This window comes from Microcaecilia unicolor, chromosome 8 (genome assembly GCF_901765095.1).
Source record: "Microcaecilia unicolor chromosome 8, aMicUni1.1, whole genome shotgun sequence".
In the NCBI taxonomy this organism is placed as follows: domain Eukaryota; kingdom Metazoa; phylum Chordata; class Amphibia; order Gymnophiona; family Siphonopidae; genus Microcaecilia; species Microcaecilia unicolor.
In genome coordinates this window covers 94,261,626-94,281,660 of record NC_044038.1, presented here as the reverse complement: position 1 = coordinate 94,281,660, position 20,035 = coordinate 94,261,626, and the positions used below count along the sequence as shown (strand labels likewise).

Sequence of the window (20,035 nt, the reverse complement as noted above, 5' to 3'; positions counted from 1 at the left end):
AACAATGGGCAGGCATTTAACTTGGGGCAATCCTGCATGATAGCACTGTTACTGGACTGGCTTGGCAGCTTTTATGTGGAATGTCTAAATATTTTAGTTGTTAATGGTCTGTCTTTTGATTTGTTCTGGGATTATGAAACTCAAAAGCAGTATTCAGCTTGCATGAACATTGGCTGTCCTTAAAGGTTTTGTTAGTTTCTGTGAAGGTGGGAGTTCTGATAATGACGTGTACTCCTTTTTTTTTTTTTTTTTTTCCCCTCCCATTTTTCTTCTTGGGACTGGTAGATGGCAGGATTGGCGCTCTTTGCAGAGACCATCTGGGCCACAACAGACCCCTACAAAGTGTACTCAATCTTGGGCGTGACAGGCAAGGATGATGTCTTTGCCGGTGGCTGGATCGCTATCTTCTGTGGCTTCTGCTTCTTCCTTCTGGGCATCTATGGCATTGTGGCAGCAATAAGGGGCAGCCGGACAATGGTGATGGTGGTAAGTGCCAGCCTGCTGCAAGACAATATGGTAACCTCCTAATGTATTGCAAATATCCATTTACCTTTTTGTATGTTTTACAGTACCTCATACTAATGCTGATAGTCTACATCTTTGAGTGTGCCTCCTGCATTACCTCCTTTACACACAGAGATTACGTAAGTACAGCCGCTCACTTTGAGGTGTGGTGCTGAGTGTCTGTCTGAACTCCTCTTGGAACAGGGAGCCTGGCCATTGGGCACTAGCCACACTTCTGGCTGCTGGAAATCTTCCCTAATTCAGTGCAAGGTGCAGTCCTACAGAACTCAACCTTAGCTGAGCGTAGGTACAGCCTTATTCTTATAATTTTGTTCTTTATGGTGATTTTATATGTGGAACACACATGCAGTAATTTTAAAGTTTTTGGCTTGAAAAATACAGGTGCCAGGTTCACCATGGTGCCTAGAAATTGCACACCCACACCCAGGATTTCATCCATCTTTCTCGTCTCCCCCTCCCCAATTTTTTTTTTTTTTTTTTTTTGCTTCTGCACTGCAATTCAGCTTTAAGTATGAGCTACACAGTGCAGGAAGCCTGGGAGTCTCATGGCTTGAAGCTGTGTGGTTTTTTTTTTTTTTTTTTGTGGGACTCAAGACCAGTCTGAGCTTCTATACTGTGCAGCTCAAGTTTGCATGAGAGAAATTGCAACAGGGTACTAGGAAGCATGCTATTCTGAAAATGCAGCTCACGAGGAGGTTAGTGGCATAGGTAGTTTAGACTAGACTGGGTGAAGGCTGGAGGTTTGAGACAGTGAGACTGGTGGGGACCCAGGCTATGGTGACACATGAAACAGGTAATTGCCTGCTCTCCCTTATCTAGAGGATGCTGTTGCACAGCTGACAGCATGCTTTGTGAAGGGAGACTACTGCCTTTTTACCAGTGATCTGCAGAGGATATATACTAAGTTTCTTTGCTCACAGTCACAAAATAGGAAGAGGCTCTGGCTTTTAAAAGCTATTAATCTGGAAGGGGATTCCAGAAGAATGGGGAAGGAGAAAGAAGCCAGCATCTGAGACCTTTTGCAAGTTTTTAGTGACAATTTTGTTTGAGGCCTGAATTATAGTATATAAATCTGACATATAAAAGATCAGAATAAGCTGGTACTGCAGGATATCTTTAGCAGAATTATCCAGGTACAGGGCTGGTCTTAGCAAGTGCGGGGCCCTATGCAGACCAATTTGATGGGGCTCTACCCCCACCCTAGCTCCAGGGCCGGCTACCCCTCCCTCCGAGCTCCCGGGCTGCTCCATCTGAGCTCCATGGCTTCGCCCCCTAGGGCTCCCAGCTACAAGGCCCCCCTCCCTCCCGGTCATTTTTTAACACCCCCTCCAAAATCCAGTACTAGGTATGCCGAGAATACAAAACACTCAGGACCTATTGAGCAATTCTACCATACCATAAGCAGTCATTTCTACTAGTCACACAAGGAAAAGGAAAGCATCTTAAACACTACAGTGAGCACTAGAACATCAATTCACCTATTGTAAAATAAAACCAGACAGAATAGTACAGATCGTCGATCCTGCACAGTCAATGCCAACTGAAAGCCATGTCTTTTTCACAAACACAGATACACCCTAATCCACTATAGAATAAGTAGTAATATTTAAACTTTCTATTTAGACAAAAATTAAACTGAACCCCCAAGATGCCAGACTCTGCAGACAATTCAACACCACAGAAACAGAAAAATATAAAGACAGCAGATGTAAATTTGAAAAAACTAACAAATACCAATCACCACTTTACAAATTAACAAATAGAAATAAACAAATACAGAAAATTAAAATACCATTTGGCTTCCAGAGGCCAAAATCTCCTTCCTCAGGTCAATACAGTATAGTACTGTTACAGTATCCTATCCTGACCTGAGGAAGGGGGTTTTCTTCTCTGAAAGTTGTCGAAATGTATTAAAATTAGTCCAATAAAAAGATTACCTTATTTACATGTTCTATTTATAAACATTTATTAACACAGCTACAATACTATATCCTAAAGCAAAAAAATAAAAATATATATTTTATTTACAGTTTGTCTCTGGTTTCTGCTTTCCTCATCTTCTTTTCACAGTCTTCCTTCCATCCAGCATCTGTCATCCAGTGTCTGCCCTCTCTGCTGTCCCCTCCATCCAATGTCTGCCCTCTCTCCCTGCCCCTTCCATCCACATGTGCCCTCTATCTCTGCCCCTTCCATGATCCATCCACCATCTGCCCCTGTCTGCCCTTTCTATCCCTGCCATCCACTGTCTGCCCTTTCTCTCTGCCCCTTCAATCCACAATTTGACCTCCCTCTCCCATCCATCCAGGGTTTGCCCTCCCTCTCGCTGTTCCAGCCCCACTATCCCACCAGTCCCGAGCTTCAGCCCCCTTCATCCACATGCCTTGTATTGGGGCCCCCTTTTCAGAACCATTCTCCCACCTGACCCACGCATGGCCCCTTCTCAGACCCCAGTGCCTGTCCCCTTCTCGCATCCGAGAACTCCCTCCTCAGTCCCCTTCTCCCATCCAAGAACCCCCTCCCCACCTCAGCTTTAGAAATGTTTAGTAGTCTCCTTCCCATTTGAGGTCCCCCCCCCCCCCCAACCTACCTACTAGCTTTGTTCTCCTGCCGCCCACCATCCTCACTGGCTGAAAAAAAAGAATTTGGAAGCGCCAGAGGGACAGGCAGCGCCTCGTGTCTGCCTTCCCTGCTACTAAAAATGTCTTCGACGTCGTCATTGGGCCTTCTCACATTGAGTCCCACCCACCCTCGCGGTAATTGGAAGTTACCTCAGAGAAGGGCGGGACTCAATGTGAGAAGGCCCAATGACGACGTCGAAGACATTTTTAGTAGCAGGGCAGACGGGAGGCGCTGCCTGTCACTCCGGCGCTACCAAATTCTTTTTTTAAAGGTAGGACAGGGTGGGAGCAGCGGGTGCAGGGCACCCCCCACCCGCTGACAGCCGGGGTGGACCACCCCCACCACTCTGCCGTCGCGCGCCATCCGAGGGAGGGAGGGAGGACTGGAACTCGGGCGGTCGGGGCGGGGCGACCTTAGGCGCGCCGCACGGGGTCCTATGCGGCTGCCTCAGTCGCCTCGCCTTAAGACCGGCCCTGCCCAGGTAACACAAGCTAGCTTTTTATTAGGCATCTGTGTCTGACTCAAAGGTTGGCATTTATGTTTAGTCTTTCAGCTGTATGTTAGGACTCTACCCAGCCAGACTACGCAGTTAAGTGCAATGTCCGAATCCTGTTTGTGTGGTTTCTAGTCCTCTTTTTGAAGTCATGCTAGTCTCTTTTGCAGGGCGTAACCATTTGTTTGCACAAACTTTAGTAACTAGTTTCAAACATCCTTTTTAAAATCTGTTTATTGAATATTTATTTATTTATTGCATTTGTATCCCACATTTTCCCACGTATTTTGTAGGCTCAATGTGGCTTACATAGTACCGGAGAGGCGTTTGCCGACACCGGTGTGAACAAATACAAACTGATGTTGTGGTAGGTAAAGTTCGTGTGGCATATATCCCTTAGCCCTTTTCTTGTGAAGCTACAACTGTGGTGGCCCGTTGTCTGGACTCTTACTCCAGACCATCCCAGCATTCATTAATACCCTGGCCATTGAATTTTGTGCATTAATAAAGCTGTAAGCCAAGCAGTGAACCATTGCAGTAATCAAAACACAGCATTTGATGGAGTTAAACAATTTAAGATTCCCACTGCAGCTCCTTGTGACTCTGGGCAAGTCACTTAACCCTCCATTGCCCCTGGTACAAAATAAATACCTGAATATATGTAAACCGCTTTGAATGTAGTTGCAAAAAAACCTCAAAGGCAGTATATGGTGTCCCATTTCCCTTAATTGCAGTTTTAAAAAACACATTCCTCATAATCGTGTGTGCCATTTCATACTCAAACAAGAATTTAAAAAAAATCTCTCTAGCTATTACAGAATCTTCAAATTGAAATGAATCTGGAATATCTGTAGAAATCCTCTGCATTCATTTAACCAACTCCTGGTGTCTCTCTCTCTCATCTAGTATGGACAAAGTTTTCACAACTTGGTTAAAGTTGAATAATGTATATGTTATATGGGGGAGAGGGGGTGAACAAGGTAGATCAATATTTTGGTACAGGGTGTGAAGACTTGGTACATTCCTGACTTAAACAATAAAGCTAGTTAGAGCTCCATCTTAAAACGTTTTTTTTTTTCCTCCCCCTTCCCCTTCTTTGCAGATGATAAACTCCAATGTCATATTGAAACAGATGTTGACTTACTATACCGATACAAGTACTGCCCAGGGCAAGGAAATGACACAGGTCTGGAACCGTATCATGCTGGAGGTGAGAAGAGGTTGGTTTGGGATGACAAATCAGGAAATGGAACTGTTTGGTTCTGGGCTTGAAGGAACTATTGGCAAGGCTGTGGGAAATTTAAACATCTGTGCTATTGACAGCTAGAAGGGTTCATTCTGGTGGGAATGGGGTGCTGTAAAGCATGGCATTGCAGGCAGAAAGAGCTAGAAGGTGGTGGGGGCAGCGGGTTCAGTTTTCAAGTATATGCTAACTGGTTTATGGGCCAAGGCATGACTAAGCCAAAACTGGGGCAGCATGCCCGCCCTGGTGGTCTAATGGCCTTGTCTAGGGCAGGAGCAATCGTTGGTTCTGCATTTCAAGTGGCTGCTGTGACTTCATTACTGCCCTAATGAGGCTACTAGACCAGGACTTTTTAAAATGAGGCCAAAGGTGGGCCTTTGGATGGCAGAAGGGTGGTGGATTTGAGGTTGTAGGTGTTTTGTTTTTTTTTTTTTTTTTGGGGGGGGGGGGGCAGTTTCAAGCAAAATGTATTGGCCAAAACCTGAAATTTAGTAAGGCCCAAGGCAGATTGACTATTGACATGTTGTTAATCTTTGGACATTTTGAGAAGTGCAAGTTAGTTTCATCCAAGATAAGGTATCAAAGCAGCTGGATCCTTATTGTGACAATAATATGGTTTCCGCTGATCTGCTGCTATTGCCAAATGTGCCCTACCAACAGAGTGAGGTTCTGAGATAGTATCGGCCCACATTACATCACTTGGATGCAGAATGCAAGACAGCAGCAGGAGACACTTTGCTTGATAAGAGTGGGGGGGGGGGGGGGGGGGGCTTTTTATACCCCTGTGGCTGATGAAGTGTATTTTATCTTGAATGCAAAGATATCAAACTTTTTTTTTTTTTTTTTTTTAATAGAACCGCTGCTGTGGGATCAGTGGCCCAAAGGACTGGGTTGCCTATACCTCCACCTTCCGTGCACAGTTCAGTGAGGAAAAGGCTCCCTGGCCCTTCCTCTGCTGCAAGCGTGATGCCAATTTTGTCATTGTGAATGAAGAAGGGTGTCGTGTGGGACATACAGACTACATCAACACCCAGGTAATGAGGCTGGGGGAGAAAGAAGGAAAGAATCAATTGAACTGTTTGGGGGGGGGGAGGGGTTATTTATTTATTGCACTTGTATCCCACATTTTCCCACCTATTTGCAGGTTCAATGTGGTTTACAGAGAACTGTCATGGCATAGCCATGTCAGGTTACATCATACAATTGGTGTTACAAAGAAGTTAAAGAAGACAGGAGGATTTGATCAAGCCTTTGTAGGAAAGTACATTCTGAGTAAAGTTGGAAAGATGTTGGAAAGATGTTGGATAGGTGTTCTATTATAGCTAGTTAAGGGTTCTCGTGGTAGGCTTTGTTAAAGAGGTAAGTCTTCAAGGCTTTGTGGAAGTTAGTTAATTCGTTGATCTTTCTCAGGTGAATTGGGAGTGAATTCCATAGCTGCCTACTCATATAGGAGAAACTGGTCGAGTGAGTTAATTTGTATTTTAGACCTTTGCAGCTGGGGAAGTGTAGGTTGAGAAAGGTGCGGGATGATTTCTTAGCATTTCTTGGTGTTAGGTCAATGAGGTCTAGTATGTAGGTCAGGGCATCTCCGTAAATAATTTTATGAACAAACGTGCAAATCTTGAATGTGGTACGTTCTTTAAGTGGTAGCCAGGGTAACTTCTTTCTTAGGGGTTTTGCACTTTCATATTTTGTTTTCCCAAATATGAGTCTGGCTGCGGTATTTTGGGCTGTTTGAAGCTTTTTGATGGTTTGTTCTTTACAGCTGGCGTAAAGTGAGTTGCAATAGTCCTGGTGGCTTAGTACCATTGACTGTACCGGGTTCCGAAAAATAGCCCTTGGGAAGTAAGGTTTTACTCTTTTGAGCTCCTACATTGAATGGAACATTTTTCACGTGAGTTTCGAGTGTGAGGTTTCGATCAATGGTAACTCCTAGAATTTTCAAGTTGTTTGAAACAGGGAGAGAAAAGTTTGGGGTGGTTATGGTAGTGAATATATTTGTATTGTGTTGTGAGGTTATTAAGAGGCGTTGAGTTTTAGTTGAAATGCATCCGCCCAGGAGTGCATGATTTGGAAGCTTTGGTTGATTTCGTTGGTGATTTCCTTTAGTTCATGTTTGAATGGAATGTAGATCGTAACATCATCTGCATACATGTATGGGTTAAGCTTTTGATTGTCTAATAGCTTGGCTAGGGGTGTTTGGTGATAGAGGGGATCCTTGGGGAACACCGCATTCAGGTAGCCATGGGGCTGATGTCTCTGCGTTAGTTGTTACTTGGTATGATCTTGTTGTTAGGAATCCTCTAAACCAGTTAATAACATTAACTCCAACTCCGAAGTATTCCAGGATGTGTAGTAGTAATCCAGGGTTCTTTCCAGGACCTCTATAAATACACTATCCTAAAGACCTGACAACTCTAAAAGTAGAAACTGCTCAGGTACTACCCAGTCAATATTCAAAGTAATTTAACTGGGTAGAAGAGCCTATTTAGCCGTGCTTAACCAGACAGTGCCACTGAATATAGGCACTACCCAGTTAGTGCTGGGGTGGGTAGAGTTTTTGGGTGAAGCCATTAGTTAACCAGTTTGTGGTTTGAATATCAGTGTTAAATATGCAGTTAAAGTTTAGAACAGCAAAAAAGACTAAACTTTAGCCATGAGGCTAACTGGGCACTAGTCTGAATTAGCTAGTGCCCAGCTTTCTTCCAGGTAAGGATATCAGGCTTTCTGATCCTGTCTCTTCCCCCTTGGGCCTACCTTATAGATCCTGTTGGCTCCTCCCATCCCCAGGCCTACTCTGTATATCTCTAGTGGTCAAGAGGGTCTTAGACGGGGCCTTCTGTAATGGGGGAAGGAGGACTCTGAGGTGGTAAGGGCACTTGCTTTCCTTATAGAGGTCCCAGCTGAATATTGACCAGGACCTGCTTAAGACCTGGCAGCATGGCCCCAGGTATTCAAATATTATTAAATGCTGATGCCCAAACTTGGCCTGGCATTGAACATCAAAGCTTAATTCTGCCCACACTGGTCAGCATTTAAAACTTTATATAAAATGCTGACATCTGCCCACTGAATATTACACTGCTACTCCAATAGTGGCATTGAAACCATATTTGTAGTTCTTTAGAAACTATTTCAAGCAAGAATCCCGAGCTGCTTTTTACAGATTTAGGAACGGGCACATGTCTTACAGGATTGGTCCTGGTGTTCTGATGACTTCCAGAGGGTGTGGGGAACAAGGGAGGGGAAAGAGGCACAGAAGAGTTTTGGAGGGTGAGACTTGTTTCTGAAATATCAGTCTATAATCCCCAATGTAGGACTGAAAGCAGGTAGTCCTGGCACAGATGCCACAAAGGCATGTAGAATATAGGTACTAGACAATGTGTCTTCCACAAAGACACAATATTCTGGCATAGAAGCAAAGTGTAACCTCTTCTTTTCCTTCTAGGGATGCTTTGACCATATCAGTCATGCTATTAACAGCTACACCTGGGGCATTTCCTGGTTTGGATTTGCCATCCTCATGTGGACAGTGAGTATTAAATTTGAAGTTTCTGTAGTTGTGGTAGTATTATAAACTGTGCACAAACTTGTAAGGGTATAACCTTAGCACTAATGTTTGTATACTACAATTGTATACATCCAGCAGTACTTGGCATTTTGCTGACTGCTACTGGCTGTTGAACTATATCCAAGCTCTGGCATTGAAATTGAGCTGGCTACACCTTAGCCAGAAGTGCAATATTCAGCACTAAACCAGCTACCGGGCATTACATAAAGGTAGGACTGACTCTTATGCAGTCCTGTTTATACAGTGACCTTTGCCTTTTAAGTGATGACTCCACCCCCCTGGAACACCCCCAAAATAACCAGTTTTGTTTTAGGCACTAATTAGTTAAGTGCCACTGATTTACTGGTTATCCCCAAACAAGCAACTTAACAGCCAGGAGCTGTTTTTGGTAGTTAAATGCTTTGATTATTGATCTCATAGAGTACTAGCACTTGTGAATGTAACATTCACACACATACAGGGATGTGAAAAAATTCCCTTCTCTCCCCACCTCCTGACTTTCTCTCACTGCATATATCTTTAAATAAATTTCAGCAGGTTTGAACAATCCATATTTCCCATGTAAAAATAACTACTCCCTAAACTTAACTGACTGCAACAAGATGCTTCCTGTAACTTGATATTAAGACTTGCTGTTGAGGAATCTTAGCCCATTCTTTATTAGAGAACTGCTGTAGGGGGGGGGGGGGGGGGAAGGCCTTGGCTAGTTGTTGGGACCATCTTTTACCGGCTGCAGGAAAAAAAAAATGGCCACACGGTGGGGAGCCCTTAACTGCCACCCATTTGAGTGGTGATAAGGGCTCCTGCGGTAATCCAGGCAGCACACAGCAATGTCAGATACTGAGTTATCGCCACACAAACCATTTAGTACTTAAGTACATAAGCACTGCCACGCTGGGAAAAGACCAAAGGTCCATCAAGCCCAGCACTCTGTCTCCGACAGCGGCCAATCCAGGCCCCAAGAACCTGGCAAAAACCCAGAATTTAACGATCAATGGATTTTCCTTCAGGAATCTGTCCAGACTCCCTTTAAACTCAGCAAGGCCAGCTGCCGTCACTACCTTCTCCGGCAATGAGTTCCAGAGTCTAACCACACGCTGAGTAAAGAAAACTTTCTCCAATTTGTTTTAAACCTACCACATTCTAATTTCATCTTGTGTCCCCTAGTTCTATTATTGTTAGAAAGCGTAAACAAATGCTTCACATCTGTCCGCTCTACCCCACTCATTTTGTAGACCTCTATCATATCACCCCTCAGCTGCCTTTTCTCCAGGCTAAAGAGTCCTAGCCGTCTTAACCTCTCCTCATAAGGTAGTCGTCCATCCCTTTTATCATTTTCGTCGCCCTTCTCTGCACCTTCTCCAATTCCTTTTATATCTTTTTTGAGAAGAGGCCACCAGAACTGAACACAATACTCCAGGTGCGGTCGCACCATGGCGCGATATAACGGCATTATAACATCCTCCTGCTTGTTTTTCCATCCCTTTTCTAATAATACTCAACATTCTGTTCACCGCCTTAGCCGCCGCAGCACATTGAGCGGAAGATTTCAATGTTCTATCCACGATGACTCCCAGATCCCTTTCTCAGTCCGTAACTCCTAAAGCGGAACCTTGCATGACATAGCCGTAATTTGGGTTCCTCCTTTCCACGTGCATCACTTTGCACTTGTCAACGTTGAACTTCATCTGCCATTTGGACGCCCAATCCCCCAGTCTCACGAGGTCCTCTTGTAATCTTTCACACTCCTCCCACGATGCGATGACCCTGGATAACTTTGTGTCATCTGCGAATTTAATTACCTCACTAGTTACTCCCATCTCAAGGTCATTTATAAATATGTTAAAAAGCAGCGGTCCCAGCACAGACCCCTGAGGGACCCCACTAACTACCCTTCTCCATCGAGAATACTGACCATTCACCCCTACTCTCTGCTTCCTGTCTTTTAACCAGCTCTTAATCCATAATAATACACTGCCTCCGATCCCATGACTCTCCAGTTTCCTTTGGAGTCTTTCATGAGGCACTTTGTCAAACGCCTTCTGAAAATCTAGATATACAATATCCACTGGCTCCCCTTTGTCCCCATGCTTGTTCACCCCCTTGAAAAAATGCAGTAGATTTGTGAGGCAAGACTTCCCTTCACTAAATAAGTGCTGACTTTGTCTCAGCAGCCCATGCTTTTGTACGTGCTCCGTAATTTTATTCTTAATAATAGCCTCCACCATTTTTCCCAGCACCGACGTCAGACTCATTTCAGGTTTGGTTCCCCCCCCCCCTCTCCCCCCCCCCCGGAAATGTCGCGCACTCAGGGTGGGACTACCACCTGCAGCTGCGTTGGGCTGGCAGTAAGAAGAGTGAGCAGTAAGCCCATGTTGGGCTTACCGCTGCTCTGTAAAAGGGCCCTTTAATTTGGACACATCTGTAGGTTCTTGTGCATGAACTGCTCGCTTCATGTCCTTCATACCATCTGTATTGGGTGCAAATCAGGACTTGACCAGGTCAATCCAAAACTTTCTTGTCTGTCATTCAGCTATAACTTTTGTGTGGGGTTTTTTAAATCATTGTCTTGTCTTGCTGCATAACACAATTACACTTACTACTCGCAAATATTCTCAAGAAGGTACAGTACAGAAATATTTTTTCAAATGTCTTAAATTTTGGGATAAAAAGCTTACAAAAATATCATGGAAAAAGGAAATGGTTTGAAGTTATATTTGTTTACAATACCATGAGCAACTAAAATGAAATATGTTAATGGGATATGACGGTTAAGGCTTGGAAAAATATATCAGCCCCTGAGGCACCCCACTACTCGCAGTTTTAAGATATATTATTTGTTTACAATGCCATGAACAACGAAAATAGTTCCCATTAAATATGTCATTTAATGGGATATGTCTGAGAGTAAAGGTTAAGGCTTCAAAAATGCACCAACCTCTAAGGCACTCCACTACTTGCCTTCCTTTCTACCAAGCAAATTCCATTTACAACCACCCTCTGTGCCTTTTCGGTCAACCAGTTTCCAGTCCAGTTTACTACTAAAAAGTTCAGCCCTCTCAGCTTATTCATGAGTCTTCTGTGAGGAGCCTTATCAAAGACTTTGTTGAAATCCAAGTAGTTTATGTCTAGTTCATGTGCTTATCCATTTCTTTTGTCCCCAGTCAAAAATCAACCAGAGTTGTTTGACAGGATTTTCCTTTGATAAAGCCATGTTGCCTTGGATCCTGAAACCCATTTTTCCCCCCCCCTCTTCAACTGCGACTCCATAAACTCCCCTCACCCCTTACCACTGATGTGAGGCTTACCACCTGTAGTTTCCCAGTTCTTCCCTGTCCCCACTTTTGTGAAGAGGGACCACATCCGCTCCACCTCAAGATGTATTAAAACCTTAAGAGGTCCTGCCAGGATATCCGGCTGGGTTCCCAAACCTGGTCCTGGAGGCACACCAGCCAGTCGGGTTTTAGGATCTCCACAATAAATATGCATATGAGAGATTTGCATTGCATTACCTACCTCCAGTGTATGCAAACATCTGTCATGCATATTACATGGTAACATAGTAGATGACTGCAGAAAAAGACCTGCACGGTCCACCCAGTCTGCCCAACAAGAGAAACTCACATGTGCCATTTTTTTGTGTATACCTTACCGTGATTTGTACCCGTCTTTTTCAGGGCACAGACCTTATAAGTCTGCCCTGCCTCCCACCACCGGCTAAGCTTCTGGGGATCCCTTCCTTCTGAGCAGGATTCCTTTATGTTTATCCCATGCATGCTTGAATTCCGTTACTGTTTTCCTCTCCACCACCTCCCGCGGGAGGGCATTCCAAGCATCAACCACTCTCTCCATGAAAAAATACTTCCTGACATTTTTCTTGAGTCTGCCCCCCTTCAATCTCATTTCATGTCCTCTAGTTCATTGTGGATATCCTGAAAACCTGACTGGGATGCCTCCAGGACCAGGTTTGGAACCACTGTCCTGAAATATATACCATCTGGTCCCATAGCTTGTCCACTTCCAAATTTTCAAATTTTGTATAAACACTTCTGTGAACAGTGCAATATCTACTCCATTTCCAGTTGGTCCCTCTCCAGGAACACAAAGAGAAGTGTTGTGTTCTAGCACGTTTGCTTTATCATCATCTCTCCACATAGCCAACATCTGGTAATGAGAGGTTTAAACAGGGCTGGCTGCAATCAAGCCCTGCTGTGTTCAGTCAGTGGAACCAAACTTAAATTTGGTCAATTGGTCGAGTAACTGATGGTGCAATTACATTTCCACATGGGGGAATATGGGTGTTGGGTGTTTGTAACTTAAACTGCATGTATGTTCATGTTCCCTTTTGAATATTTTTTTTTTTTTTTTTTTAAAGATCAACCATTTTCAGTGTAACACATGCACTAATAGCACTTTGTGATGTGGATCAGGCGACCCTCAGGGGGAGGAATGCTGGCTTCGGCCTAACCCCTGGTAAGCCTTTCCTCAGCTGAGAGGTGCCCAGCTCTACCACCGGCTGTGGAGGACTTGCAGCTCATCTGCATATCCTTACAGCCTTCTCCGGGGTGACACCCAGGTCCACTCCGATCCACTCAGGGCCTCCGCTCTAGGTGCCGGGCATTTTTCTCTTTATATCTAATCTTTTTCCAGTTGCTAAAGTACCTCAATCGTTTATGGCCCCTATTCACATTCTCTTCCTAGCTCTGTCCCTTCCTAATCTTTTCCCTCACCCCCTACCTCTCTACACTACAGGAACTCGCTGCCCATCCATTGACTTCATCATCTCACCTTCTCTCCTACCCTCTTGGCTTTTAATCTCCGTCTCTTTCTTCCCTCCATTTTGCCTTCCCCATTCCACCTAAATACCTCTTGCTTTCGTGGCCACACCTCTCCTACTCTCCTCCGCTCTCTTTTACTCCTTCTCTTACTCTCAGCTGGTGACATCAATCCCAATCCTGGCCCTCCTCACCAACTATTATCCAAACTCTACAGATCTCACCGTGACCTCTCTAACCTCATCTCTATTCCTCTACTCCCCTTCTCTTGCGCCCTATGGGAATGCCCGCTCTATCTGTAACAAACTCCCCTTTATCCATGACCTCTTTATCTCGCGTCACCTCCATCTGCTCGCCATAACAGAAACCTGGCTCTGCCCAGATGACTCTGCTTCAGTCGCAGCCCTCTGCCATGGCGGTTATCTTTTTTCACATATTCCTCACCCTGCTGGTCGTGGGGGCGGTGTTGGACTACTTCTCTCTCCCTCCTCCAGATTTCAACCCCTTCTTCCACCACAATCTCACTGTTTTTCCTCCTTTGAAGTCCACGCTATCCGCCTCTTCGAATAGCGGTCATTTATTGTCCCCCTGATAAGTCCCTTTCATCCTTTCTCAGTGACTTTTACGCCTGGCTTGCCTTCTTCCATGATCCTTCCTACCCCTCTCTCATCCTTGGTGACTTTAATATTCCTGCTAATGATCCTTCAAACTCTTATATTTCCAAGTTACTCGCTTTAATGTCCTCCTTTAATCTCCAACTATGCTCCACCTCCCCCACTCATCAAAATGGTCACTGTCTTGATCTCCTCTTCTCCTCCAACTGTTCACCCTCTAGTTTCCTGCCCTCTGATCTTCCCCTCTCTGATCACCATCTTATAACTTTCACACTTAAATCTCCTCCCTCCCAGTCCCGTCCTATCTTATCTAATTTATCTAAGAATCTTCACGATATTGACCCTCCCATGTTTCAAACCTCCTCTCTACTGTGGCACCATCCAGGTCTGTCAACGAGGCTGGTGGTTCTTACAACAATACTCTATCCTCTGCCTTAGACACTCTCTTGCACCTTTGATGACCCGCCCTATAAGGCGTACAAAACCCCAGCCTTGGCTGACTTCTAATATCCACTATCCACATTCCTGTACCCGCTCCGCCGAATGCCTCTGGCGGAAATCTCGGGCCCTTGCTGATTTCTTACACTTTAAGTTCATGCTGACCTCCTTCCAATCTGCTCTTTTACGCGCCAAACAGGATTATTATATCCAACTGACCAACTCTCTTGGCTCTAACCATCGACTTCTTCACCACATTGAACTCTCTCCTCAAGGTGCCCCCTCCCCCAACTCCCCCTTCATTATCTCCTCAGACCCTTGCTGAATTCTTTCACGACAAGGTTCAAAAGATAAACCTTGAATTCTCTACCTCGCCACCTCTCCCTCCACTAGTCCGTTCCCCTCTCTCTCCTTCCCCTCATTCCCTTTCCTCCTTTCCTGAAGTTATTATTGAGGAAACTACACTTCTCCTTTCTTCCTCAAAATGTACCACCTGTTCCTCTGATCCCATTCCCACCCACCTTCTTAATGCCATCTCTCCTGCTCTTATTCCTTTTATCTGTCACATTCTCAACCTCTCACTTTCCACTGCAACTGTCCCTACTGCCTTTAAACATGCTGTGGTCACACCTCTCCTTAAGAAGCTTTCACTCGACCCTACTTGTCCCTCTAATTACCGACCCATCTCCCTCCTTCCCTTTCTCTCCAAATTACTTGAGCGTGCTGTTCACCGCCGCTGCCTTGATTTTTTTTTTTCTGTCCTCACATGCTATTCTTGAACCACTACAATCTGGTTTTCGCCCTCTCCACTCAACCGAAACTGCGCTTACTAAAGTCTCCAATGACCTATTACTGGCTAAATCCAGAGGTCTCTCTTCCATCCTCATTCTTCTTGATCTTTCCGTTGCTTTTGACACTGTCGATCACAGCATACTCCTCGATACCCTGTCCTCACTTGGATTCCAGGGCTCTATCCTTTCCTGGTTCTCTTCCTACCTCTCCCTCCGCACCTTTAGTGTTCCCTCTGGTGGATCCTCTTCTACTTCTATCCCTCTGCCTGTCGGCGTACCTCAGGTTTCTGTTCTTGGTCCCCTCCTCTTTTCTATCTACACTTCTTCCCTTGGTTCATTAATCTCATCACATGGCTTTTCCTACCATCTCTATGCTGATGACTCCTAAATCTACCTTTCTACCCCTGATATCTCACCTTGCATCCAAACCAAAGTTTCAGCGTGCTTGTCTGACATTGCTGTCTGGATGTCTCAACGCCACCTGAAATTAAACATGACCAAAACCGAGCTTCTCATTTTCCCCCCCAAACCCACCTCCCCACTCCCCCCATTTTCTATTTCTGTTGATGGCTCTCTCATTCTCCCTGTCTCCTCAGCTCGAAACCTTGGGGTCATCTTTGACTCTTCTCTCTCCTTCTCTGCTCATATCCAGCAGGTCACCAAGATCTGTCGTTTCTTTCTTTACAACATCCGTAAAATCCGCCCCTTTCTTTCCGAGCACTCATCCACACCCTTGTCACCTCTCGTTTAGACTACTGCAATCTGCTTCTTGCTGGCCTCCCACTTAGTCACCTCTCCCCACTCCAATCGGTTCAAAACTCTGCTGCCCGTCTTGTCTTCCGCCAGGGTCGCTTTACTCATACTACCCCTCTCCTCAAGTCGCTTCACTGGCTCCCTATCCGTTTTCGTATCCTGTTCAAACTTCTTCTAACCTATAAATGTACTCACTCTGCTGCTCCCCAGTATCTCTCCACACTCGTCCTTCCCTACACCCCTTCCCGTTCACTCCGCTCCATGGATAAATCCTCCTTATCTGTTCCCTTCTCCACTACTGCCAACTCCAGACTTCGTGCCTTCTGTCTCGCTGCACCCTACGCCTGGAATAAACTTCCTGAGCCCCTACGTCTTGCCCCATCCTTGACCACCTTTAAATCTAGACTGAAAGCCCACCTCTTTGACATTGCTTTTGACTCGTAACCACTTGCCTCCACCTACCCTCCTCTCCTTCTTCCTGTACACATTGATTTGATTTGCTTACTTTATTTTTTGTCTATTAGATTGTAAGCTCTTTGAGCAGGGACTGTCTTTCTTCTATGTTTGTGCAGCGCTGCGTATGCCTTGTAGCGCTACAGAAATGCTAAGTAGTAGTAGTGTTGTTGCCCTCCCTTTGCCTATGTGCACACACAGTGGTCTATAATGTGAGCATGCAAGGGGTTGCTCGCAGGGAGAGGGATGGGCATGTCAAAATTTACATGTGCACAAACTAGGTTCTACAGGAAAGACAGTCGTCATCTTCAATGTGCAGATAGAGAATTAAGAAGGATGAGCACATCTTAACTGTTTCTCCCCCCTGAAGCAGTAGATTGGTCCCTCAAAACAGTGGCCAGAGTTGGGGTGATATGCTGCAGTTTAGCTAGTAGCTGTCTTTTGGAATTAAAAGCATAAATTGCCAGTAATTTAAAAACAAAATTGAACACAGTTTGTTAAATTTGGAACATTAATGGGGGTGAGTTTTTGATAATGATGCAGCAGGGTCATTGATAACAATGGAATGATCTGAGGCTTTTTCCTCTTAAGTCTTTCTATTTTAAGAAACTGAACATGATAGTAGTGAAGTGTGTTTGATACTGTTTATAACTTCACTCTTCTGCATATGGTTTAGGGTTCTACAACCTACGCTACACCTGCTATTGACATGGCATCAGTGGGCATGCCTAAACCTTGTTGCATCAGTAGCAATTTATGCTAGTAGAGTCAGGGTGCCTGGATGCTGTTAAGTGCAAAGATGCAGCGTGCTATGCACCTCTTTTTATAGAATTGCCCCCACTGACGTTGGAACAAACTCCAATGTACAAACAAGAGCTTCTGGAAGCAGGGTCTCAATGGATAGAACCCACTTACTGAAACAAAATAAGCCTTGACCAGTATTTTCACTCATTCTTATTTTCTCTTTTAGCTGCTGGTAATGCTTCTGACCATGTATTACTACATGACCCTTTGAGGAATCTTCTGCCAAGAACTGTCAAACCCACAAGAAGCCTTTTTAAAATATTTTTTGATCTGAGAGGTTGGGTTTTTTTGTTTTTTTTTTTAAACATGTCCTCTGTTCCCTTGATTTTTGCTGTAGGGGATTGAGATTTTTCCTTTGCTTTTACTCTGAAAAGCAGCTGCTAATGGCAGATGAAGCATATTTTAAATGGCTTCATTGACATACTTATTCTGCACCTGTAACTTTTTTTTTTTCTTTTATATATAGTATTTAATAATTCCAAGCTCCAATCAGACATGTATCTCACCATTTCATGGGGCTGGTGGGAGACACAATTCTAACCATTAGTAGGGAAGTAACAAACATTTCATGCACCTACTTGAATTTTACAAGAAGTGGTCCATTTTGGTCATGAAACTAGCTTTTCAGAGGAAGTATGATTGACTGAAGGTAACGTTTCTCTATGCTGTCTAGGTCTGCTAGTTTTAGCAGACAACCACAACTACTACATGCCCTCTGAATCAGCCTGTCCCCCTCTGGTTGTATGGTGAGGGTTTTTTTTTTAAAGTGAAAAGTGGGAGAAATGATCTCTTTGGTAGACCTAAAGCAGTCAGCAGGCAAACATTCAGTCTGGCATAATTCTCCTTCCTATTGAAAATCTTTGCAGTTTATAGCGTTCATCCGATTTAATGTGTCTTTTTAGACAGGTCTAGGCTTGAGGACTCCTCACTATGGGGTTGTGCCCCAATTCACTGTTAGACTTGTAACTGTGTAATGGGCTCGGGGAATACAAGCTTTTTTTTGTATGCAAAATTCCATGTATCTGAATTGTCATTTAATAAACACTTTTCATTAATGATAAATGTGTATTAAATACTGGTAGTAGCTGTGAAGTGTGGCTCCTGTTTCAACACTTGCTTTGGTTAACCAGGTTACAACAGCAGGCTCTTGTATCTAGAATTACCCATCTAAAAACCCTAAGTCTGTATGTTCAGTTGGCATAGTAAAATCAAAGGCCAGTTGAAAAGATTGTGTATAACCAGTTAACAGCCATTTTATATAACGCATCATAAAACAGAGGAGGCATCATTAAAGGCTCTGAGCATGTAATAATGCCAATCTTGATGATACTGGATACTCAAGTTGGCTGAAAACAAATCTGGCTTGTCCTGAAACTCCCATTCAGGCTATTAATTTGAATAACACCCCCCACCTCCGTCATTTTGGATTTAGACCACACCACAGTATAGAAACCTTGTTGACTGACACTGAATTCAACAATTCCATCTAGCCCAGTAACCTGCTTCCAACAGTGGCCAAAGAAACCAATTAGTAGTGACATTCCATGCTACCAATGCCAGGACAAGCAATGGCTTCCCCCATGCCTATCTCAATAGCAGACTGTGGTCTTATCCTCTAGGAACTTGCTATTTCCTCCTATATGTTATAAAAGTATTTCCATGTAATTCCATTTTGTATCCCCTATCTCAAAAGAGAAAAATATATATATTTTTTTGGCTGCTGCCACACACTGGGCAGATCTGTATTGTCTATAATGGCACCTAGATCTTTTAAACTTCATCTGCCATTTGGATGCCTTGTCTTCCAGTTTCCTAAGGTCTCTGCAATCACCTCACTTGTCCCCCAATTTCTAGATAATTTATAAATGTTAAATAGCACTGGTCCTAGTACAGATCCCTGTGATACTCTGCTATTCACCATCCTCCATTGACAAAAATGGGAAAACATTTTTCCTCAATTATGGTTGCATTTGATTCAGGGAATAATGGTTTACTGTTTTAAGTAGGTAACAATATTCAGTTGGGGAACTCCCGCTTGAGTCAATCACATGAACAACAAAAATACAAGCGGGTTTACAAAATAGATTCACTGCTTGAATAAGAAATGGTGAGAAGGACCTCAGATAAGTGACATACAGCGAACATGCTGAAAACCTTGTGCTTATATGAGCGTCACTACATATCAATCATCGGTCACTTACCCACCTTCCTCCACTGTGCCAATTATTTTATGTTTAAATCTGTTTATTGACGTATTATATAAAACATATATACATAATATTCAGCGAATAACCTTTCTAATACAACAGACAACTATCAATCCGTCCACATACGTCAAAACATTTTCTTCTTTTTATCCCCAAACAACCCCCCTCCCCCCACCCTCCCCTCCTTTTAGTTTTAAACATTTTGTTAACAGAATCCCCAAAACCCACTTTTAACATAATGTCTATCAGTCCGTACTAATACACACATAACTGCCCCTCCCTCTGAAAACTCCAGTATCTTCCACTATTACTGAACAAGATGCATATCCTCCACCTACCCCAGAAAGGACATGGAACTCCAGCAGTGAACCAAAATACAAGGTTTCCACAAAACTTTAGTTTCCTCCCCCTGTTCCCCCCACTCCTTAACCAACCCATATCTTGACTTACTAAACAGCAATTCCCCTCCCTTCCCAAACCATCTTACAATTGTCTAGAGTGTGAGCAACTTAACCTCCTTCACCTCTTATGAACCTTACCCCAGGTAGTTTACAAATTGTTAATAATGAAACTCCTACCTCTTGGGCTCATTATTTGTAAATAAGGGTCCCAAATTGTCAAAAACTGTTTCTTGCGTCTTAAAGTGCCTTTCACATCTCGAGCTTCCCATGCCATCAATTGGTGTATCTGATTCCTCCAATGCCCAAATGCGGGAGTCTCCGACCCCACCCAGTATTGTAAAATTGTTT

At 44.0% G+C, this 20,035-nt stretch overlaps 1 protein-coding gene across 1 annotated transcript in view; it reads left to right on the top strand.

Annotated features, from left to right (window-relative positions):
- The window catches only part of UPK1A (uroplakin 1A), a 33,218-nt gene extending 14,785 nt beyond the window's left edge, over positions 1-18,433 (top strand). Inside the window, exons 3-8 of the mRNA XM_030211867.1 lie at positions 286-486; positions 570-644; positions 4,740-4,847; positions 5,735-5,914; positions 8,329-8,412; positions 17,246-18,433. Of these exons, the coding sequence (XP_030067727.1) occupies positions 286-486; positions 570-644; positions 4,740-4,847; positions 5,735-5,914; positions 8,329-8,412; positions 17,246-17,290 (693 nt within the window). The 3' untranslated portion in view covers positions 17,291-18,433. The remainder of the gene's footprint in view (positions 1-285; positions 487-569; positions 645-4,739; positions 4,848-5,734; positions 5,915-8,328; positions 8,413-17,245) is intronic.
- Positions 18,434-20,035: the final 1,602 nt, after the last annotated feature.